The sequence below is a fragment of the Drosophila ficusphila genome, unplaced genomic scaffold (assembly GCF_018152265.1).
Source record: "Drosophila ficusphila isolate 14025-0441.05 unplaced genomic scaffold, ASM1815226v1 contig_47, whole genome shotgun sequence".
In the NCBI taxonomy this organism is placed as follows: Eukaryota; Metazoa; Arthropoda; class Insecta; order Diptera; family Drosophilidae; genus Drosophila; species Drosophila ficusphila.
In genome coordinates this window covers 1,105,220-1,128,076 of record NW_025064388.1, presented here as the reverse complement: position 1 = coordinate 1,128,076, position 22,857 = coordinate 1,105,220, and the positions used below count along the sequence as shown (strand labels likewise).

At 43.2% G+C, this 22,857-nt stretch overlaps 1 protein-coding gene across 1 annotated transcript in view; it reads left to right on the top strand.

Annotated features, from left to right (window-relative positions):
• Positions 1-22,857, top strand: part of LOC108101089 (angiopoietin-4) — a 224,589-nt gene that overhangs the window by 149,505 nt on the left and 52,227 nt on the right. Inside the window, exons 4-5 of the mRNA XM_043208470.1 lie at positions 3,223-3,354; positions 3,408-3,595. Of these exons, the coding sequence (XP_043064405.1) occupies positions 3,223-3,354; positions 3,408-3,595 (320 nt within the window). The remainder of the gene's footprint in view (positions 1-3,222; positions 3,355-3,407; positions 3,596-22,857) is intronic.

The window sequence follows — 22,857 nt, the reverse complement described above, 5'->3', positions numbered from 1 at the left end:
GAGCGACAAAGCGGAACATACTATCGGTGACATCGAAGCTGTTCGACCCCCTCGGCTTGCTTAGTCCTATCGTAATCAGAGGAAAAATCCTATTGCAGGAACTCTGGCTGAACAAGTTGGATTGGGATGAGTCGATTCCTGTGCATTTGGAAACTGCGTGGAATAAGTTGAAAAATACATTGTCTCGTTTGGAAGAGATAACAATTCCGCGGTATGTGCACACCGATCCGATGTCACCGGTTCAATTGCATGCCTTTGCCGACGCATCCATGAGAGCTTATGGAGCTTGCGTCTATATTCGTAGCAAAACTGCAGAAGGTATTAAACTGTCATTACTGACGTCAAAATCTAAAGTAGCGCCGCTCAAGACTAAAACGCTCCCAAGGCTTGAGTTATGTGCCGCTCACCTTCTCGCAGATCTCTGTCACAGAATCAAACCCCTATTAAAGGTCCCTATCGAACGGATAGTATATTGGTCAGACTCGGAAGTTACGTTGCATTGGATTCGATCCCATCCGTCTTCTTTGTCGATATTCGTCTCGAATAGGGTAGCGGAGATTCAGGAGTGGTCAGGAGAAGCTACGTGGCGGCATGTCCCAACTAACCAGAACCCAGCAGATATTGTATCAAGAGGTTGTGACATAGAGGAAATTAGCGATTCAATCTGGTTTACTGGACCATCCTTTTTGAAGAATGGAGAAGAGACCTGGCCCAAAAATTCACATTTCGTTCTTGATGAAAAGGTCCTAATTGAAGAATCAAGGAAGACTGTGGTAACGATGGCCGCCACGGTAAGGAAGTCGGAACTGGTGGATGTCATCGAGGGATTTTCGTCACACCTCAAGCTGCTTAGAGTGTTCGGTTACATGTTCCGCTTTATAAGGAAATGCAGAGACAAGAGTATAGTTTTTGAAAAAACTCTGTCTCCGAATGAGTACAACGAAGCCTTCTTAAAAATTGTCGAGACCATCCAGAAACACGAGTATCACGAAGTTCTTGAAAAAGTTCGGAAGAACTCCAGAGTTGGCCCAAGTCTTCAACGATTGAACCCATTCATTCATGAAGACTCAGGCACTTGGTGTAATTTTTCGTTGTTGCGAGTTGGGGGGCGATTAGCAAATGCTCCTATAACGTACGATGCCAAGTTTCCCCTGCTGTTGACAAAATGCTCCCAATTTGTGCAGAGCTATGTCCGGCATTTGCATCTAACCAATTTTCATGTCGGGCCACGAGCACTTGTGAGTCTCCTGCGACAGCGTATTTGGATCGTAAACGCTCAGGAGGTCTGCAGTCAAATAGTTCGATCATGTATTCGCTGCTTTAAATGCAAGCCTCGACTAATGACACAAATTATGGGAAATTTACCCGCAGATCGTCTCCGTGCTCTCCGCCCATTTAGTATCTGTGGCGTTGATTTTTGTGGCCCCGTCTATACGACATTGAAAATTCGTGGAAGGCCTCCTTATAAGTCCTACATAGCGCTTTTTGTTTGTTTTGCGTCCAAAGCGGTTCATCTAGAAATTGTTTCAGATTTAACCACTAACTCCTTTTTATTGGCTTTCCAAAGGTTCGTTGGGCGCCGAGGATGCCCTCGCACAGTCCACTGCGACAACGCGACGAACTTCGTCGGAGCCAGTCGCCACTTCCAGGGCCTTCGGAAGCGCATCGAGGAGGAAGCAGACGCCATACGCGAATTCGCATCAAGAAGCGGATGCGAGTTTGCGTTCACACCGCCTCGGGCTCCGCACATGGGCGGGCTTTGGGAGGCAGGTGTGAAAACTGCAAAACACCTACTCCTACGAGCGGTGGGCAGCGCGCTCCTAACCGCAGAAGAGCTGGAGACGGTGCTCGTCGGGATCGAGGCGGCGATGAACTCCCGGCCGCTAGGCGCGTTAAGCAACGACCCCAGCGACGGAGAAGCTTTAACGCCCGGGCACCTGCTGACAGGTGGGCCACTATTCCCCATCCCAGCACTCCGGACCCCGGACCAGGCGGGTCTCAGTTGCTTGCGGCGATGGCAACTTGCCTCGTCAGCCAGGCGAATGTTTTGGCGGCGATGGTCCCTGGAGTATGTGCTGGGCCTTCAAGTTCGGGGCAAATGGCACCAGGAGCAGCCCAACATCCAGGAAGGACAACTGGTCGTCGTCGCCGAGGACAACCTGCCGCCTCAACAATGGCTGATAGGGAGGATCATCGCCACTCACGCAGGAGAGGACGGCATGGTCAGGGTCGTCGATGTGAGGACCAGCGGAGGAGGAATTTTTAGGCGGGCCATCCACAAATTGGCGCCGCTTCCAGTTTGTTGAAGCCGGATGGGCCTTCAACGGGGCCGGTGTTGGCTGAAGCCAGTTTTTCGTTTTTTTTATTTTTTGAATTGTTAGAATAAGTATCGTTGAATTTGAAGTTTACTGTAAGTTAGTTTAGGGCGAAGGCGGGAGCGCAATAAAGCTTTTGTTCGCTCTCTGCGAGTTCGCTCCGTCTTCGCCAACCTTCGGTAAGCTAGGCTTAAGTATGATTGTGGAGAATAGAGATTCGTTGAAATTGAGTCTTACCGAGCGCACGCATTATTTTCGTTTCGTTTTGCCAAAATAAAAACATTAATTAGCCACCCAAATTTTCGGAATTAAATAATTAGAAAAACGCTTCTAATTTTTCACTCATGTTGCACCATAACTCTTGCAAGTTCGATAGCATGGACTCAACAAGCTCGACGTAGTTGTCAGATTTCTTTTTGCCTAGGAAATTATTCATAACCAAAACGAATGACTTCCAAGCTTTGGATTCGACTTCAGTCATTGATTTGACAAAATTAGGATCTTTCACGAGTTGCCTAATCTGTGGCCCATCAAAAATACCAGCTTTTAATTTTTCTGTATTTAATCCTGGACCCCACGACTAATCAATAGTAATGGAGGGTAGTTAGCTGTAGCTCAAAAACAAAAGCTGTAAGAGAAAAATTGTTACCATATTTAAAAAATACACGTTATTTTGAGATAGAAACACAAAAAAATTAAAGGAAACAAATGATTTTATTTTTTTTTTGTTGACCAGTGTAATCGATAATAATAATGAAATACAATTTAGCAAGGACAAAACTTCCCTAAAAATATTTAAGTATATACAATTTTTTGGCATTGCTCAGATTCAAAAGCTTAATTTGTAAATAACTTGTTTTACATATTATTAATTTGTTTGTCTATTTAATATATTTCCTAACTAAAGGGATATTCCTGCGTGGACATCTTAAATGCCGGAATGAACAAATCTGGAGTATTTTACCTACAAATTCGTGGGACGACATATTGGTTTCTAAAAGTGTACTGCAATCAAGAATCAAGTGATGGGGGTTGGACGGTAAATATTGGTTACAACTAAAAATATAAAGGTATTAACAAAGTAAATTATAGGTTATTCAACGGCGTGACGATTTTGGGGATCCCCGGGAGAACTTCAACAGGGATTGGGCAGATTACAAAAATGGATTCGGTGAACCAGGCAAAGACTTTTGGCTTGGTAATGAAAACATATATATGCTGACCAATAACGAAGAATATTCTTTGCGAGTAGAACTAGAGGACTTTGAAGGAAATAAACGGTGAGGTATAATTTTATTGTAACAAAAGATTGACTTATGTTTACGATGTTGCTTTTTGTAGGTAGACACATACGAATTAAACCAATAGGGTTCAACGTACATAAATATTTTAGCTGGTGGGCATCCAATATCTTTAGTATTGACTTGCCAAACCTCTAAGCGATCAAAGGGGATACCATGCACTTGCAGCGAGAACAAGTTAAGCGCTGAAGAAGTACATGCGCAAGGAGCAGAAAAAAGTAAAAAAAAAAAAAAACGCACACCTTGCTCATCTTTTTTAGGCTGGCCGTGCTTAACGGGCTATAACTCAAATCTGGTTCAGCTGATCGTGCACAGGAGCCCCTTTTAATCGTTGAGAAGGTTGCCAAGTCTACCCAGAAACAAGAAAGAAAGCTAGCTTCGGCAAGCCGAAGCTTATATACCCCTGCAGTCATCAAATATTTCGAACAGAATACACAAAGGCTAAACAACATCGAAGCAACGACGACTTTTCTATTAATTTTTCATATTTTTGACTATTGTTCATATGGCAACTATATGATATAGTCGTCCGATTTTGATGAAATTTTATTTGTTATTCAAGAGTCGTTAGAAAACTCTATATTCCAAAAATCATGATTTTCTGATGAGAAATAACGATGTTATCATTTTATATCCGTTAATTCTATATAGATTTTTCGATCTTTCCTATGGCAGCTATATGATATAGTTGTCCGATTTTTATGAAATCGTTTTTATGAACCAAGGCTAGTTTAAAAACTTGATACTCAAAAAATCATAGTCGTATGATGAAAAACAATGACGTTATCAATTAATTTTCATTTATTCTATATATATTTTTTGATCTCTCCTATGGCAGCTATATGATAGAGTTATCCGATTTCGGCCCGTTCCGACTTATTTACTGCGTGCAATAACTACACATCTTTTGGGAAAGTTTCACCACGATAGCTTCAAAACTGAGAGACTAGTTTGGGCAGAAATGGACAGGAGGACAGACGGACAGACGGACAGACGTACAGACGTACCGACGTATTTCGATTCAGATGGTGATGCCGATCAAGAATATATATACTTTATGGGGTCTAAGGTGTCTCCTTCACTGCGTTGCAAACTTCTGGCCAAAATTATAATACCCTTTGCTCTGCAAGGGTATAAAAATTGGTGTGCTACCAAGTGATGCATACATACACGTCGAAGCATTTTTGTTAGTTTTGTGTGGTGCATGGATTTTGTCAAAACTTTTTTGATGTTTAAAGAGTGTGTATCAACATAAGAAAACACAAAAAAATCGATGATCGAAAACACGTCGCCCGCGAAATTTGAAAAGTCTTCACTTTTGGAACACCTCTCGTATATAAAGTGAATTAAACAACATTATAACATCGTTGTTGTACCCTTGCGAGCGTATTATTATTTCAGTCATAAGTTTGCAACGCATTGAAGATCAGCATCATGATCTAAATCGAAATACGTCTGTACGTCTGTCGGTCTGTCCGTGTGTCCGTTTCTATGCAAACTAGTCTCTCAGTTTCAAAGCTATATTGCAAAAACCTTACCAAAATTTGTGTATTTATTGAACGAGTTGCCATCAGCTTGCAGGTATCAGCGGTCAGCTCCAGATTTTTCAACCCGCAAAAGCAACGGAACGTCCACACAGGATTCCAAGTAAACAATGTAGCTAAGGGAGCCGTCAAAAGTGTAGACTCAGGGACTTCGGGGTTTCACAGCGACACAATTGTACCAGAGTCTTAAGTTCCAAACAGAATTAACCTACACTTAAAATCTTAAAGCTGGAAACAAAGCGCACGTTTTTATTCCATAAAAATAAAATCATTAACTTTTAAACTCGGCTCGACGATAACTGGTGCAGCCTGGTATTTCGAACCATAAGAGAAGGACAAAGGATCATAGAATAGATCCTGTTTTAAAAATATCCGTTTTTGCTTCAATTCAGTTTATCTCCATGTTTTGTCCGTTAGCTACTGCTATAAGTTGTGTTCAGATTCGCGATCTGGCCCCACGGTGCCAATACCTGCGGAGAGTTTGGGCAAAGGGAGCTATTGCTGCTGTTGGCGGGAGAGAGACAAATTAGTCTGATTCTGCACTGCATCGCGACGCGAACGAAGCTGCGTTATTTATACCCTTTACCTTTGATCGCTTTGTTAACATATATACTTAAAAACCACTCAAACCCCAAATAAATACTGAAGTTATATTGTTTAATTCTCAAAGTGTTTTGTACGACGACGGAACCCCCTTAATTCTTAACTCCGAGCCGCCGGCAGGACGGACCACATCTTAACATGGTGGCCCATTAGGGGAACGTCTGCAAACATTTGTGAATAATTTATGAACTACTTAATTATATACAAAGCCTAACTAAAAGTCATTAGAGGTGCGCGACGCCAGCTCCGTTACTTCATATAGAGTCGTGAATTTATCCTCAAATGCACGATCCACATAATTTTCACAGTTCAACTTAAATTTAATAAAAATTCTTTTTTTTCACAATTTCACAGTGAAATGTTAAATGAAAACCACAAAAATTGGGTTAAAATGCTATGGTAGCCTGTTTGTCAGTGTGATGAGGTAGCAACTCACTTTATATGCGACAATATTGCAATTTTCTTACGGATCCCTAATTTTTTTCAAAATAAATTATCGCTTACTTTACTCCACGATAATGTAGCTTTCTATCGGTGAAAGAATTTTTTAAATCGGACCAGTAGTTCGGGATCCTATTCGTTGCAAACAAACAAACAAACAAATTTTACCTCTTTATAATATTAGTATAGATTTGTTCAAAATAATTATTAAATTATTATTCAGAAGTGAGAAACAATACAAATAATTTTTTTAATTGAGTATCGAGGCACAAAATATCGACTCTAATAGTGCGTGAGTTACCACCTCGTCATATACCCCTTCGACAGTCCTCCAATTAGACCACCTCAGCACATACCCTCGGCGCCCAGCCGAAACCCCTCTCGCAGTCTGCCAGTTAGAAGAATGTCAACGCAGCACTAAATATTGGGCTCACTCCAGAGTCGTGCATCCGCTCCAATTACGGCCGTCCCGCAAGATCAGCACTTATTGTAAACCATTAAAGAAAGAAATCTAAATAAACTTCACTCTTGATTTTACCATTGAAATTATCAGACGTCTTTATTAATTGCCACTGGCATTATTGCAAACCATATATCTAAGAACCTACACATATATCTATAACTGGCGCAGTCGGTAGTCCTTCGACTAAGAACGGAATCCAGGAGACTCTGAGACGACGAAGGATGGATAGGATTTGCAGCGTTTTATTAAGCATCGTTATGTACGTAAGAAGAGTGAGTACAGTGTAGGTGTTATGGAGTGAAGAGAAAAGAAATTAATTAATGAAATAAATAAATGGAAATATAAACAAATAAAATGGATGAAACACAGCAGTAATAGATAAACAAATAAACGAAAAGTGCAAATACCTTGTGAAACCAGTGGAGGTGAATACAAAATTCAGGCTACAAGCAGTGCAGTGAGGAAAATTAAGGCTGACGTATGGTTAAACATTGCCGAATAAATAAAGGAAGGTGCTGATGAATAAAAGAGAGGCAGAAAAGTGGACCAAAAGTGCTGAGTTGAGAGGAATAGCGCAAAGAAAATAGGGAGTCAGTGATTACGAAATAACTTACAAGGCGTTTAAAAATTAAATAAAGTGAATAAAAAGGAAATGCTGAGAGCAAGTGGGAGTTTAATTAATTAAATAAAGTTCGCATGGTAGCTAAAAAGAGGGTTCGAGTCCGACGAGGGCCCGGATTGCATCGAACAGCTCGATCAAAAGGTCGGCTGTCGAGTGTCGATGTAGAGGACAGGAGTTCAGCACAAGAGCAAAATCTGTCCATTCACATGTATTAGGCGGCGTACTGTATAGTACAGGGCGGCCGTGTAGCATGGGGATGGATAGAACTAAATAAAAAATATTATTGTCGAAGTGGGTTACATAAGAAATTAATGGAAAAAGTAATTAAACAAGGTTTGTTTACGAAGAATTATCTTTCCGCTGGCATGTCTTACGCGGTGCAGTGTAATGCGTTTGTATCAGCCTTGAAAGGACCGATAGGAGTAACAATCAGAAACATGGGGGTCCTAAGTATGGCAAAGGCGTACGAAATAGCTTGCAGGGAAAAGAATTTGGGCACTTTAGAGGAAACAGGGACAGAAACAAGAGGTCAAGGACCAAACGAGCTGCACGGCAAAGAGAGTAAGGAGACTCCAAGCCAGGACCCTGAAAAACAGGAGAATCCGACAAGTGAGTCGCAAACTGGCACTTGGTCACAGTATCGGTGGGCAGGTAATACCCAACCACAGTTTCCAATGCCGTTTGTGATGCCCAGCATGGGGGGATGGCCAGGATTTGGATTTCCATACCCAATGATGGGTAACCCATTCCGGGCGGACAATTATAGTCAAGGAGGAAATCCGAATTATACAAGACCGTACCGTAGTTATCAAAATAAGAACAATAGGTGGAATTACGGTCAAAATAATCAGAACAGGCATTGGAATAACCACAGTTACAACAACTACAATTCCAGAGCGGGGCAATCAGCAATCCAGGCGGCTGGAGACGCAGGAGGGTGCGGTCAGTCCAGGATGCCAAGGAATTCGAACTATTCTGGACAGTCGTATAGCTCCAACAACTCAAGGCAGTCAAAGAAATCGGCCGGCGACTAGTGGCCAGCTGCATAACATCCAAGAGGATGATGCAGATTTTTCGCTATCAGCCTCAAACAGCCAACAGGATATCTAGGGGTTAGGAAGGGCCACTTAACCCTGCCGTACATAACGATTAAGATCACTCCAAACAGCTACAAATTCAATTCGAAAATTATAGACCAAGTGAAGTTCATATAATAGAAGCAGGATCGAAAAGGGTTATCCCCGTGCCAGTTCAGGCACCGGACGGGGATTTCTTATTACATAAAATGACAGTGAAGAAGGATATGATCATTTCGGAAGGCATTTACAAGGCAGTGGCTGGACAGAGCCTGGTGGAAGTAATAAACTATGCAGAGACAGACCAGGACTTCTTTTTAGAAGAGCCACTAAAGGTTTCCAAATTCAAAGTCGAGCAACATTTTGAACTCAACAACATAGAAGCAACAGGGAACGGAAATATAAACATACCGTTCCACAAGATTAGGACTGAATATTTAAACAGCGAAAAGCTTAAAGGGCTCCAAGTAATTTTTAAGAAATATCTAAAGGTAAGAAGAAGACCTTGTCGTTCACTAACGCGGTCAAGCATCAAATTAGAACAAAAGATGTCATACCGGTGTAACCCAGACCTTACAGGTATGCGTTTAAGGAAAGGCAAGAAGTGAGACGGCAAATAGAAAATTACTAGAGCACCGGTTTGGCTGGTCCCTAAGAAGAAAGATGCGTCAGGGGAATGAAAATGGAGAATGGTGGTGGATTATTGGAAGCTAAACGAGAAGGTGGTTAAAGATAGATACCCTCTACCGATAATTAATGATGTATTTGATAGTTTGGGTAGAGCAACGTATTTTACAACCTTGGATTTGGCGAGTGGATACCACCAAATCGAGGTACAAGAGGAAGACGTCCCGAAGACAGCTTTCTCTGCGGAAGGGGGACATTTCGAATACGTGTGAATGCCGTTTGGGCTAAATAACGCTCCCGCAACCTTCCAAAGATTGATGAACAACATTTTCGGCGGATTGCTAGGGAAGTGTCTCATATACATGGATGACATTATGGTGTTCTCAGCCTCGCTGCAGGAACACATCACAGGCTTAGGAAAAGTTTTCAAAAAACTAACAGAAGCAAATTTCAAATTGCAATTGGACAAGACAGAATTTTTGAGGAAAGAAATAAAGTATTTAGGCCACGTAGTCACCCAACAGGATATTAAACTGAATTCAGGGAAGATCAAAGCGAAAAAAGAAGTTCGAGATTCCCAGGACCAGGATGCAGATCAAATCATTCCTGGGGCTGTTGGGATACTACAGGAAATTCAAAAGAGATTTCGCGGCCATAACAAAGCCATCAACAAGACAATTAAGGCCAGGTTCCTCTGAAAAACGTACTTTTTTCAATTAATTTTATTTTCATAACAAAAAATGTTGAGTATTCAATTTTTTTTATATATGAAAGTATGTATATGAAATTACTAAAAAAATTTTTTAAATTTTTTTTCAAAATGGCGGTCCTGAAAATGGCTGCTGAAACTCGTCCGATTCGTAGATGGATGACACGATTACTTGAAAAATAATTATCTGAATGCAAAAACCAAAATAGTTTCGTGTTCTGCATCGAAGTAGCTATGGCCGGTACCAGAATGAAAAATTTTCCATGAAAAATAAAAAAATGGCGGACTTTTGAATTTTTTTAAACCTTTTTTTCACTTATAATTGTTTATAACTTTTTTAAAAAATAATGAATATTTCTGATTCTGGTACCGGCCATAGCCAGACATATTAAGAGTAAAATGACGTTTGGTTCAAATCGATAAGTGCCATAGTTTTGAAATGAGAGTGTCATCCATGCGAAAAAACGTGGTTCGGAGAAAAATCAGTTTAAAGTTTTTAAAGCGTTCGAGCGGCCGTACTACCAGCACCGGTCCTCACTCTTGTACACCTACTTCTCGGCCTTGCTGACCTTCGGAACTAATTTTATACTATTTCGACAAGTATATAGTAGCAATTTATACAAAAAAAAAAATTTTCATTTTTTCAAAATTGTTGAGAGGAACCTGGCCTTAAAAGGGAAAAAGACCGTACAAGTGAATCAGGAATACAAAGAACCATTTGAGGTGTGCAAAACCTTTTTATGTAACGATCCCATTTTGCAGTTTCCTGATTTTGATAAGCGATTCATCCTTACCACGGATGCAAGTAGCTATGCAATTGGCGCTGTCCAATCCCAAGGAAACCTGGGAACGGCAGACCGATAGCATACGCCAGTAGGACCTTATTGGAAACGGAAACAAACTATGCGACTATTGAAAAGGAGTTGCTTGCCATTATCTGGGCAATCAAGCATTTTCGGCATTATGTCTTTGGATCGAAGTTTAACATAGTTACTGATCATAGGCCATTAACCTGGCTCATGAGTGTCAAGGAACCCGATTCCAAGCTCGTAAGGTGGCGACTCCAGATGCTGGAGTACGATTATGAGTGTTATGATATACGTGTAGTTAAGGCAAGAAAAAGTTTCATGGCCTTATTTGGAGTGCCCAAGAAGATAAACTGTGTTCAAGGAGTAGAATTCTCGTCGAATCTGTTCAAAAACTTTTGCAGGCAGTACGAATTAGAACTGCACACAACGTCTTTTCAGCAGTCGTCGAGAAATTCTACAATTGAAAGACTACACTCCATGATAATGGAAATATGTAGGCTGATTAGTGAGGCAAAGAAGAAAATCAAGTTGGAAATCATACATGAGGAGGTTCTGAATGAGGCATTTATAACCTATAATAACGCTATTCATTCAGCTACCAAATTGAGACCGCAGGAACTGTTCTCAGGAAGAAAACAAAATTTCTTGAACAACGTGTCTTTTAACAACGAACATGACTACTTGCAAAAGATAAATGCGTTTCAGGCCGAGTTGTACCCAAAAATTCAAGAAAAGGTAGAACAGCAAAAGAACAGGAGAATAGAGGCGGCAAACGCAGATAGACAGGAACCAAATCCGGTGCAGGTAGGGGACACGATATTTAGAAAAGAGAACAGGAGGGACAAACTAACACCTTGGTTCTCCAATCACAAGGTGGTAGAAGACAACGAGCTAACAATAACAACCCAGAAACCACATACATAAGGAAAAAATTAGAAGACTGACGAAACCAAACGAATGAATAATTACAGGTGGTCTCAGAGCATGGCGGCAATGGAGAGCCTCAAGGTTCGGATGCTGAAAGGGGACGAGCCGCTAGATCAGATCGATTTAGGTCCGGCAAAGGTAATACAAACGCACAAAACACTTATACATATTGTAAGGTTGGAGGAATATCAATAGGCAATAACGAACTTAGAACAAACGATCAAAGATATAGGAGAGGATTTGGAAACGAAAGACCTCGTGAGGGTTCTACATAATATGCCCGAAGAGTAGGAGAACGAGGGGGTTGATAAACGGATTAGGCTCAGTCCTAAAGTCAATAACAGGAAATTTAGATGCAGAAAGACTAGAAAATATAAGAAGAATGCAAGAGGAGGAAAAACGATTAAGGGAGGCTATAAACTCTCAAGAAAGGACAGGGAACAAATTCAGCACTATGTTCAAGAATTTAACGAAATACATCAATGAGGAGCAGTCCGGGGTAACTATGTTTATAAACAACTATAAAAACGGAATAAGCAAGACATTTTTAGAAGAGGACAAAAGGATCTACAGGTTAAAGTACATAGATAGGAATAACAATAGACCTGCTCGGGTTAAATGTGAACGATGTAGCAGAAAGCTTGTTATTAGCAAAAACAGGAGTAATTTCAAAGTTCATTTTTGACAAACAAGAAGCAGCAAAATGCATGCAAAAATGAGAGGATCAGGGTGTAAAATTAACGTCAGAAGAGCACATGTATGAATTTTTACAACTAACGGCGATTATGAATAAAACAGATATAATATTCTTAATAAAACTACCAATTTTCAAGAAGGGAACGTATTCTTTGCATAGAATCATATCGTTACTCATGAATAGAACAGAATTTGTAATAACGCCGAAATACATAGTGCTTAATAAAGAAGAAATGTATTACTATAAGGAAAAATGTCAAAAAATAAGAAATTTGTATACATGTTAGAACGATAAAATTGTAAATCAGGTTAACGAAATATGCTTAAGAAGACTGATTAACGGGCAGGAGGCAAATTGCGAGGCGAGGGATGTAGGCTTTAAGAGCAGGATCTTCGAGCCAGAGGAAGGATATATCGCAATCTTTAACGGAGAAAATGTGAAGCTACAAACGGACTGTGGGCAGCAGAGAACACTCAATGGTTCAGCACTGATCACTTTCAGTGGGTGTAGGACCATGATTAATAACATCCAATACGAGGCAATAGAAAAAATCGGCTCGACAAAACTGAACTTGGAAATACCCCAAATTAAAGCCATGCAGAAGAACAGAACCACCAAGGAACTGGGGATACATGAGTTGAAGATGGAGGATATCAAAACTAGGATACAGATCAACAGAATACGAACAGGAACAGCAAGGCACACAATAGTCACATACGCATTGCTAACTGTTCTGATGATATTAGTGGCAGCGGTAGCCTGTTTTTCAAAGAGAACGACCACTTTTACACCAGCTATGCCAATCACGACGTTCACGACAACGGTAACCCCACCTGCCACCCTCACACCTAAGTTTATCCGCTTATAGCGTTTCCGCTTTTAGCGACAAACCGCTTATACGAACGAAATTTTTCAAGAAAACTGAAACATTTAACCGGATATTGCGTCGTGCAGAAAAAAAATACATTGCAATAGTGCCAAATTTAAGCATCAAAACACGCTGTTAGAAATGTATGTATTTATAAGTGATCGGCTCCTTTGCTTGTGTGCGTAGCAGCGAAGGATCTTACACTGTCACTACTCTCTGTTAGTTTTAGCTGTCGCCTTTAACTACGCTGCTGCGAGAGAGAGAGAGTCGAAGTGCAATGCTGACGTCACACTGCGTGAGCAGTCCTCATAGCCTATTCCATGAGATGTCGCGTTATATTTCTAGTTTTTTCTGATTTTTTTCGAGTAAAACTAAAAGTGTATATTCGGCAAATGCAAAATATGCAATAATAAGCTCACTCAGTTTTTAGTATTATGAGAAAGCCATGCTTTTGAATTAAATTTATTAAATTTTTCGTTTTAATTAAAAAACTAATACGATTTATTTTAAAAACCTATTACGAAGACAGCAACCATAAATAAACAAAAAAAATGTTTTTTTGTTTCTATTGCTTAGTGTGTCTTCCGGGTATAACGACGAAAAATCGTCGGTCCCTTGAAAGTCGCTATAACTGGATTCTACTGTATTGTTAAGTGAGCGATAGAGCATAGAAGTAGTGGAGACTTGGAAAAAGAGACCGTTTCCTTTTCTCGGGGAGCCTGGGATTCGAACCCGGGCCTTCCGGATCGGAGTCCAGAGCTCTACCTGCTGGACCACCGTTCCGAAAATTGTTTTTGCAATATTTTTCTGGAACGGAGACTTTGCCGCAGCCGTTATGAATTTGCTAAGTGCACGCCCAAACGAAGGAGAGTGCTTGTCGCTGTATGGAAGCACAATGGTCATTTCACTTATGGCTCGCTGGAAGTCACTCAGCGTCGAGCAGATTGCAGAAGGCGAGAGTGGGGATAGGTGAACCACTTTTTTTGTTGAACATTATTATGTCTGAACAATTCGACGTTAGGGTCTGCTGTTTATAGGAATCTAAAAGAGCATTCATTCCTTTGCATTTAAAGTATTTTGTGAAAATAATATGTCACGTTTTTTGAACTTTATGAGCATTTTAAATTTTTGTCTCGAATGGTTTAAGTATCCCCACGGGTGGGGATACCCCAGAAACATAGTTGAACCACCTTTCAGGCTAATGGAATATTTTGAAATGCGTGAGATATACGTGAAAATAACATAATTTGCGTCTATTTAAGTTAACAAAAAATTTTCTAGAGTTCAATGCCACAGGCGGAGCACAATAAATTTTTCCCAAGAAAACGTCAGGTCGCAAATAGCTGCGAAAGGCGCACAAAAACTTTGATTAGTGATAGAAATGACAGCAATTGTTTGACGCGATCACGCGTACGTGTGATGTTAGTATACCGACTGGATAAACAACACATATGAAGATGGTGCACACAATCCTGATAGAAGGTGAAATATTACTAGTGGTTCATCTATCCCCAATGTTCACCTATCCCCACTCTCCCCCTATCCGTTACGTTGGCAGCTGAGATAGACAAACGATTGCGGCGTTTGGTTTTTACTATCCGTCGTAACCCGAAACCCCGAAACGAGTTGCATCAGGAGCTCAAAGCCTTTTCGTTTGACGCCAGACAGATCCAGCATTCGAGTGACAACATCTCAGCACCACAAGGAAAAGAGTCAGGGCTATGTTTCACATCACGTGTCATAACTGTGGCCATCCCGGCCACAAGAAGGCTGAATGTCGCTTTAAGAGACGATTCAGCGTCAGCAGCCCCGTAATCCACAATCTGGATATATTGGAGAAAAGGGTCAGCGTCAGCAGCCCCGTAATCAACAATCTGGATCGATCTTCCGTGATCTGTTATAATGAGGAAAAGCTGGACATGTATGTATCTATTGTGTGCCCGGATCTTCAGGAGCGTCCGCCGACCAAGAGTAATACCATCAAAAACGTGAACATATGTACCGTACTTGAGCGCTTACAAACGTTGCTGCTGTTTGGTTAGTCATTCCAATTTTACTTCGACTCCGGAGCCGAGTGCTCGCTTATAAAAGAGACTGCATCACTGAGATTATCCGGCACTAGAATAAACAATGTAGTGACATTGAGGGGTATAGGTGGCAACTCTGTTAGCAGCACTTTACAGATATTGGCGAATGTTTTAATTTTTGAGTGTTCTTTCGAAATCTTATTTCACGTAGTTTTAGATAATTATATCAAATACGACGCTCTGATTGGTCGGGAAACTTTGAGCCAGGGCATCGGGGTGACTATGTTTAACGTAAAGTCTGTATTGCCTGTCTTAGTCTCTGAATGCACTCCTGACCTGCTTGATGTTGATACCGATTTGCATGAACAAGACAAAGATAAACTGCAATCAATATTACAGGGGTATTCAAATTCGTTCATAAACGGTATCCCACAGAGCCGCGTGACTACGGGACAGCTAGAGATTCGCTTAATTGATCAAAATAAGACGGTTCAGAGGCGCCCTTACCGATTGAGTGTGGAAGAAAAAGAAAATGTTAGACATTCCATTCAAGAGCTGTTGGATGCAAACATAATAAGACCCAGTTCCTCTCATTTTGCGAGTCCGATGTTACTTGTCCGTAAGAAAAATGGTACAGGTCGATTATCGAGAGCTTAATGCCAATACTGTTTCCGACAAGTACCCGTTACCACTCATATCTGACCAGATAGCTAGGTTGAATGGTGCTAGTATACAATTTGGTTAGCTTGCTACGCAAACTCACCGGCTGGGGAGGTCCTTTATATTTTATTTTTACTACGAACTACTTTTTAGCGGTCCAAAAATCGCTCGAGCATATGATGTTAAAAAGTTCGTCAGAAACACTTATCTTAAGTATCTATTTATCTTATATTTATCTCTCTCGCCGAACCATAATGCCCGAATGTTACATGGCCTTGAAATTGTTCCCTCTATTCGCGCCAATTCCATCAACGCCTAGGAAGTTTAACTTTAAATAGTTTTCTCGTGGAGGAATGTTAATGTCAATGAGCTACGGTCACTCTTAAGCAGATCCTTATAATCGTGTAAGCCTAACTTTGGCGAGCCGAAGCATATAAACCTTTGCAGTCGTCACAAATGTCAAACAAAATGGATTAAGGCAAAACAAAATCGAAGCTATGACGATTTTTCTAATAATTTTCTTTATTTTTACCGATACATACATATGTGAAAAACTAAAATAGTAGAAAAAATAGTAAATTGTTGTTAATTTTATATATTATCCAATTTTAATGCATTTTAAATTGAATTATAATTACTTTAAAGCTAAGTTTATTTGGGATTGGAATGTAAAGCAAGGTCATCAACCCCGCCCACGGTATCGATCCTGGGTAAAAATAGCAGAAAGCGCAGAGAGGTGCCAGATAAACTTAGGATAAGCGAGGGTAAAAAAGAAGTATGCGGGCACATAGGAAAAGAAGATCGAGGAGTTTCCGGCGAAGAGAAGGGGCGAACAGACGTGCGCGGGCAGCAAGGACCCGGCGCGTAGACACAGACGCGCGAGCACGTGAGATCCCAAGATCGGGACAGAGGGTGAGAAAAAAGGTTGTGAGCGGACGTGCACGGGAAAACGCCAAGCAGGCGCGTTTTTGGAGGAAACACGTGGGATCCCGAATTACAGGTTAGAGGAACGCACTGTAATCGGTGCAGTGAGGATACTAATAGAATTAAATAAAGCAAGTAAAAATATTAACCCGTTGCCATTGATTTTTCCTTGCGTAGTCTTGATAACACGAAACTCCTCCCCCTTGTAGTTTACCCCACGGGCACAGTAAACAAATCGTTTTGGGAAGGCCGATCCTCCCTAGTTAGGACGGTAAAGGGAAGGCGGATCCTCCCTAGTGCATAACTCGTTTTGGGACGGACGATCCTCCCAGGCAGGTCGGGAAAGGGAAGGCGGATCCTCCCTAGTGCATAACTCGTTTTGGGACGGACGATCCTCCCAGGCAGGTCGGGAAAGGGAAGGCAGATCCTCCCTCGCGCATAACTCGTTCTGGGACGGACGATCCTCCCCGAGTAAGCCGGGAAAAGGGAAGGCGGATCCTCCCTGTAGGGCAATCGTTTTCGGGAAGGCCGATCCTCCCTAGGCAGATCGAGAAAGGGGCGGCGGATCCCCCTAGTGAACAAATCGTTTTGGGACGGACGATCCTCCCCAGTTAGGACGGAAGAGGGAAGGCGGATCCTCCCTATAGTAAACTCGTTTGGGAAGGCCGATCCTCCCGAGGCAGGTCGGAAGAAGGGCGGCGGATCCCCCTTAACGCGCGTGAGTGGTTTTCTGAGCCCCGAATCGTTCTGTCGGCTGCGGCCTCGCCCGAAGGTCCAGCCGGTGGAATTTTCCACCCCATCAGGTGAGAGCTGAACTTTAGCCCCGAACCGTTCTGTCGGCTGCGGCCTCGCCCGAAGGTCCAGCCGGTGGAATTTTCCGCCTCCGTTAGACGAGAGTCTCTTTTCAGCGCAAAGTCTTCCGATCGGCTGCGGCCTCGCCCGAAGGTCCAGCCGGTGGAATTTTCCGCCTCCGTTAGGCGAGAGTCTCTTTTCAGCGCAAAGTCATCCGATCGGCTGCCTCCTCGCCCGAAAGTCCAGCCCGTGGAATTTTTGGATCCGAATAACCCCTCCAAAACAGTCTATAAAACCTCTGTTCATCGAATGAACAGATCTCTCTAGCTCAGTGTCTCAGTGACTTTACAAATTTTCTTGTAAAGGACCCCGGAATACGACTGAGATTCATATCCCGGCTAGAAAACTCCCTTACAAGTGGCGCCCGAACAGGGACACTGAGGCTAGCTAGAGTGACAAGAAAGTGGCGTAAAGACCCACTAAAGAAGACAAACTGTCTTGCGAGGTGGATCGAGGAGTCCAACCAGCGCCCTGTATTAAGATTTACAAAGAAACGACCGAAAAATAACGGTGTGAGCCATGATCGACCCAAAGGAGTCGGATTGCGAGTATGAAGATGCGGATTTGACGAAAAATCCCGGAGTGGGTGTACGGTGGATCTACGCCCGACGTAAAGACGAGCTCGCGGCTCTGGCGCAGGATTCAGTGCAGACGGCACAGTGGCAGATACGCAGAAGGCGTTCGCCACACTGGTGAATAGGGGATCGTTTCCTGAAACAGTGTGGAAACGACTCATGGAATTACAAGAATTCTATAGCTCTCGCGCTCCTTGGGACTCGGAGACAGGGGAAAAACGTAGGCCTAGCACAAGGAGCCGAAACTTTTCCGGTTGGGCTGGCAGCTACCTCCGCCGGCACTTCATCACCTGGAAGCCGTACCACCCGACGCGGAGCTCATCCGAGCTTGATGCTGATCGCAAAGCTAGACGAGAAAATAGCTACGTACGGGGTCAATCCGGAAGAAGTCCCCCGGGCCATGTCCGAGATCCTCGAAGGAAGGGCAGCCCGTTGGTTCCGAACGAGCCACTTGCAGACGGCCTCGTGGGCGACGTTCCGGCGAGAATTCCTGGAATTCTTTTTACCGCCCCGCTATTTCGAGCGTCTAGAAGACGAGATCAAGACCCACGTTCAGAGAGTGGGAGAAGGATTTAAAGATTACTTGGTCGAACTGGGGACAAAGATGCAGCAGGCCGGTTACAGTGAGGAAGAAGAAGTGTATCGGGCCTACGAGAACATGGCGCCGGAATACCGGCTGTACATTAGACGCCATGAGTTCACGACCCTGGCCCAGTTGACACAGATGGCGACAGAACATGAGAACGTAAGACAACTGGAGTCAACCCGCGTTGGAGTGCCGCGAAAGATGGGCATGAGCAATGAGAGTCCCAATATGCGTCGCATCCCAAATCCGTTCCGGAATCCCGGAATACCCCATCATGAAGTAGGTGCTACACACCGTATGCTCGTGCAGCCCGGGGCAACCGTAGACGTGCAGCGCGCATGCTGCCGATGCGGGGAAGTGGGGCATTTCCGGCGGGAGTGTACTGGCCCACCAGTGGACTTTTGTTGGGATTGCGGCCGTAGAGGGGTCGTGAACATCGAGTGTTGCCGACGAGTTGTACCGGGAAACGGACAACGTCTTCGCCGAGGCCCGGGAGCAGCGGAGCAACGGAAGGTGGCCAACCGGAGACGGGAACGGATGACTTAAGGCCCGACCAACGGGAATTAATCGCTCGCGAGTTGGCGCTCTTCGAGAAACTTCAAGGAGTATCCCACGTGGCGGAGCATCGGATAGTCATGCGCGACGACAAGCCCGTGAAACAGAGATACTACCCGAGGAACCCAGCGATGCAACAAGTGATCGACGCTCAAGTAGATGAACTTCTCCGCGCCGATGCTATTGAACCCTCGCGAAGTCCTCACAGTGCCCCGATTGTGTTAGTCAAGAAAAAGACGGGCGACTCGCGAATGTGTGTAGATTATCGGCAGTTAAATGCCCATTCGGTGCCGGACGCATACCCAGTCCCAAGGATCAACCATATTCTGGAGAAATTGCGACAAGCGCGGTATATTTTGACGTTTGATCTCAAACACGGCTACTGGCAGATACCAATGGCTCGAGATAGTCAATAGCCAATACACGGCCTTCACGGTCCCAGGTAGAGGCCTATTTCAATGGAAGGTCATGCCATTTGGACTCCATTCGGCCGGCGCAACTTTTCAACGAGCCTTAGATATGGACCCGTTTGCCTTCGCATATCTGGATGACATAATTGTCATAGGCGCCACAGAAGAGCAGCATCTGACTAATTTGGCCGAAGTCTTCCGAAGATTGCGGAGGGCTAACCTAAAGGTTAATCCCCAGAAGTGTGTTTTCTTCAGGCGGAAGTTGGTCTACTTGGGACACGTCATTAGCAGTGAAGGAGTACAGATGGATCCAGGGAAAGTTGCGGCTATCACAGGTTTGAAACCCCCAACTCATCTCAAGGAACTCCGACAATGGCTGGGCATGGCGTCGTGGTACCGGCGTTTTGTACCGAATTTCGCAACGGTAGTACAGCCCATGACCGCTCTGTTAAAGAAGGGGCAGAAATGGAATTGGGGATCCGAACAACAGATAGCTCTCGAGAACAATTTTTTTTTTTTTTTTTTGAGCTTTTTTTTATTTATTGAATCTTCTCTTGAAGAGACTTACAATAAGAATTCAAGTCTTAACCTATACTGTTTATTATGGTTGGCTTTAGACATGAGTTATATAGTAGAACTTTGTATTCCAGCGGAAGAGGTGAGCGAGAGTTGATGAGCCAGTGGAAACTATTGGCCTTGAGTTTTAGGGAAGTCTTCTTCGCTTCAATGTGCCTTCTCCAGGTAAGCCGCCTGTCTAAGTGGATGCCCACGTAGGTGACTTCGTTGACTTGGGGGATTTCTTTGTTGTTTAGGGACAGTGGTGGGCAGGTTTCCCGATTAAGTGTAAACGAAATCAAAAGTGAACTGTCAATGACAACAGACGTGTTTTTATATCGCTCCGCCGAGTAACTAAAAATACATCGAAAATATCCGATTTCTATTTCGCAAAATTCGCCCAGGGTACGCGTGGGTACTCCTGCTCATGTTGCATATATCTAATTACTAATATAATTGATATACTACAGTTTTTCACAAATTTTGCCACGCGCGATAAGCTCAAATAAATGAGCGGCGAGCAAAATAATGAGCGTAGAAGCTCCGTAAACCAAAGAAACGCTTGTTATGCTTATTTCTCAACCCGCGATACCGAAGCAGAGAAAACGTCTACAAAGAGCAACCCGGCCCTACTGGCCGTCGAAAGCACAAGAGCCCGCTCTCTATCACCAGCCCTACTCATCCCAACTCCTACATCTTGGAGTTATCAATGCCAGACCCCACCACCACCGGCTTCTATGGGAGACGCACCAACAACAAGCAGTGCTTCAATTTCTACTACCTCAGCAAAAGTAACGGCAACAACTAAAGCAACGACCAATATTGCGAAAACGGTGTCAACAGCTCCATCGCAAACTGCAACAGCAACAAAAACCGTAAGCTTTGATAAGCAACAAGCGTTTCCGGCCATACAGACCGGTATGGATCGCTACATCCAGATAAAGCGTAAGCTTAGTCCGCAAAACACGGTTGGTAACAAACCAAAGATCAACCGTACAATCCAAGCCAAAGAAAAAACCAGGAGTTCCAACAACAGCAACCGATTTTCCCTCTTAGCAGATGGTGAGAGCCAAGCTGAGCCGGATCAAGTGACCCAAAAGAAACCAAAGCCCCCACCTATCTACATTAGGGAAAAAAGCTCAAACGCCCTGGTCAACAAAATTGTTGCGCTGGTCGGGGACAAAATTTTCATGTTGTTCCGCTTATTAAAGGGAACATCCACGAAACTAAAGTTCAGACGAAATATGAAGAACACTTCCGAGCTGTTTCCAAATACCTGGAGGAAACGAAAAAGAATTTTTACACCTACTAACTAAAAAGCAGCAAAGGGCTACAGGTAGTACTAAAAGGAATCGAACCCGACGTCGATAATAGAAGCCCTTAAAGACAAGGGATTCTCTGCTAAGAATGTTTGCAATATTATCAACAAAAATAAAAAGCCGCAACCACTCTTTAAGGTCGAGCTAGAGCCAGATAGCAAAACCCTAAAGAAAAATGAAGTGCACCCGATCTACAAGCTGCAGTTCCTACTGCACCGGAGGATCACAGTGGAAGAACCACACAAACGGAACGGCCCAGTGCAATGTACAAATTTTCAGGAGTTTGGGCACACCAGGACATACTGCACACTTCGGTCAGTTTGTGTAGTCTGCGGAGACTTCCACAATTCCGCACACTGCCCTGCTAACAAAGAAGATCCCCATACAAAAAAATGTGGGAACTGCGGAGGAAACCATATGGCAAACTACAGAGGCTGTCTGGTCTACAAGGAGCTGAAGAGTCGCATGCGACAAGCGACAGCTACGCGTCAACAAAATACACAAAATGTGTATATTAAATCAAAAACTACGCCAGACGTATTTTTCGCAAAGGCAGCCAGATCATCTTTCGGTCCGCTCAGTACCACCAACGGCATCTCATACGCTGATGCTCTACGAACGGGCATGGAAAAACCACTCCAGCCACACTCAGAAAACGCTCAACAGGTACCAGCCCAGCCGCAAAGCCATTTGGAAACTATGATGTTTACCATGCAACAAAGCATGATGGAGTTCATGTCATCCAAAATATGGTGATGCAGCTGCTTGTATCACAGCAGTCCAAATAATAAATGACCAATCTACGAATATCCATGTGGAATGCCAACGGCATTTCACGGCATAAGCTGGAAATAACACAATTGCTAAATGTAAATCACATCGACGCCATGCTGCTGGTTGAAACTCACCTCACAAGCAAATATAACTTTCATATACGGGGGTATACCTTCTACCGCACAGATCATCCCGATGGTAAAGCCCACGGCGGCACCGGCATCTTAATTAGAGAACGCATCAAACACCATTTTCACCAAAGGTTTTCAACAAATTACTTGCAAGCCACGTCTATAAAAGTGCAGTCAGGAAACGACAACCTTTGCATCGCCGCTGTCTACTGCCCACCTCGCTTTACAATCTCTGAAGGTCACTTCATGGATTTCTACAACTCACTTGGGGATCGCTTCATAGCTGCTGGAGATTACAACGCAAAGCATACGCACTGGGGATCACGCCTCGTTACTCCCAAGGGAAGGCAACTTTATAATGCACTTATAAATGTGAGAAATAAGTTGGACTACGTTTCTCCTGGCCAGCAGATCCTAGAAAGATCCCAGATCTAATTGATTTCGCGGTTACAAAAAACATCCCACGCAACCAAATAAGCGCCACGGC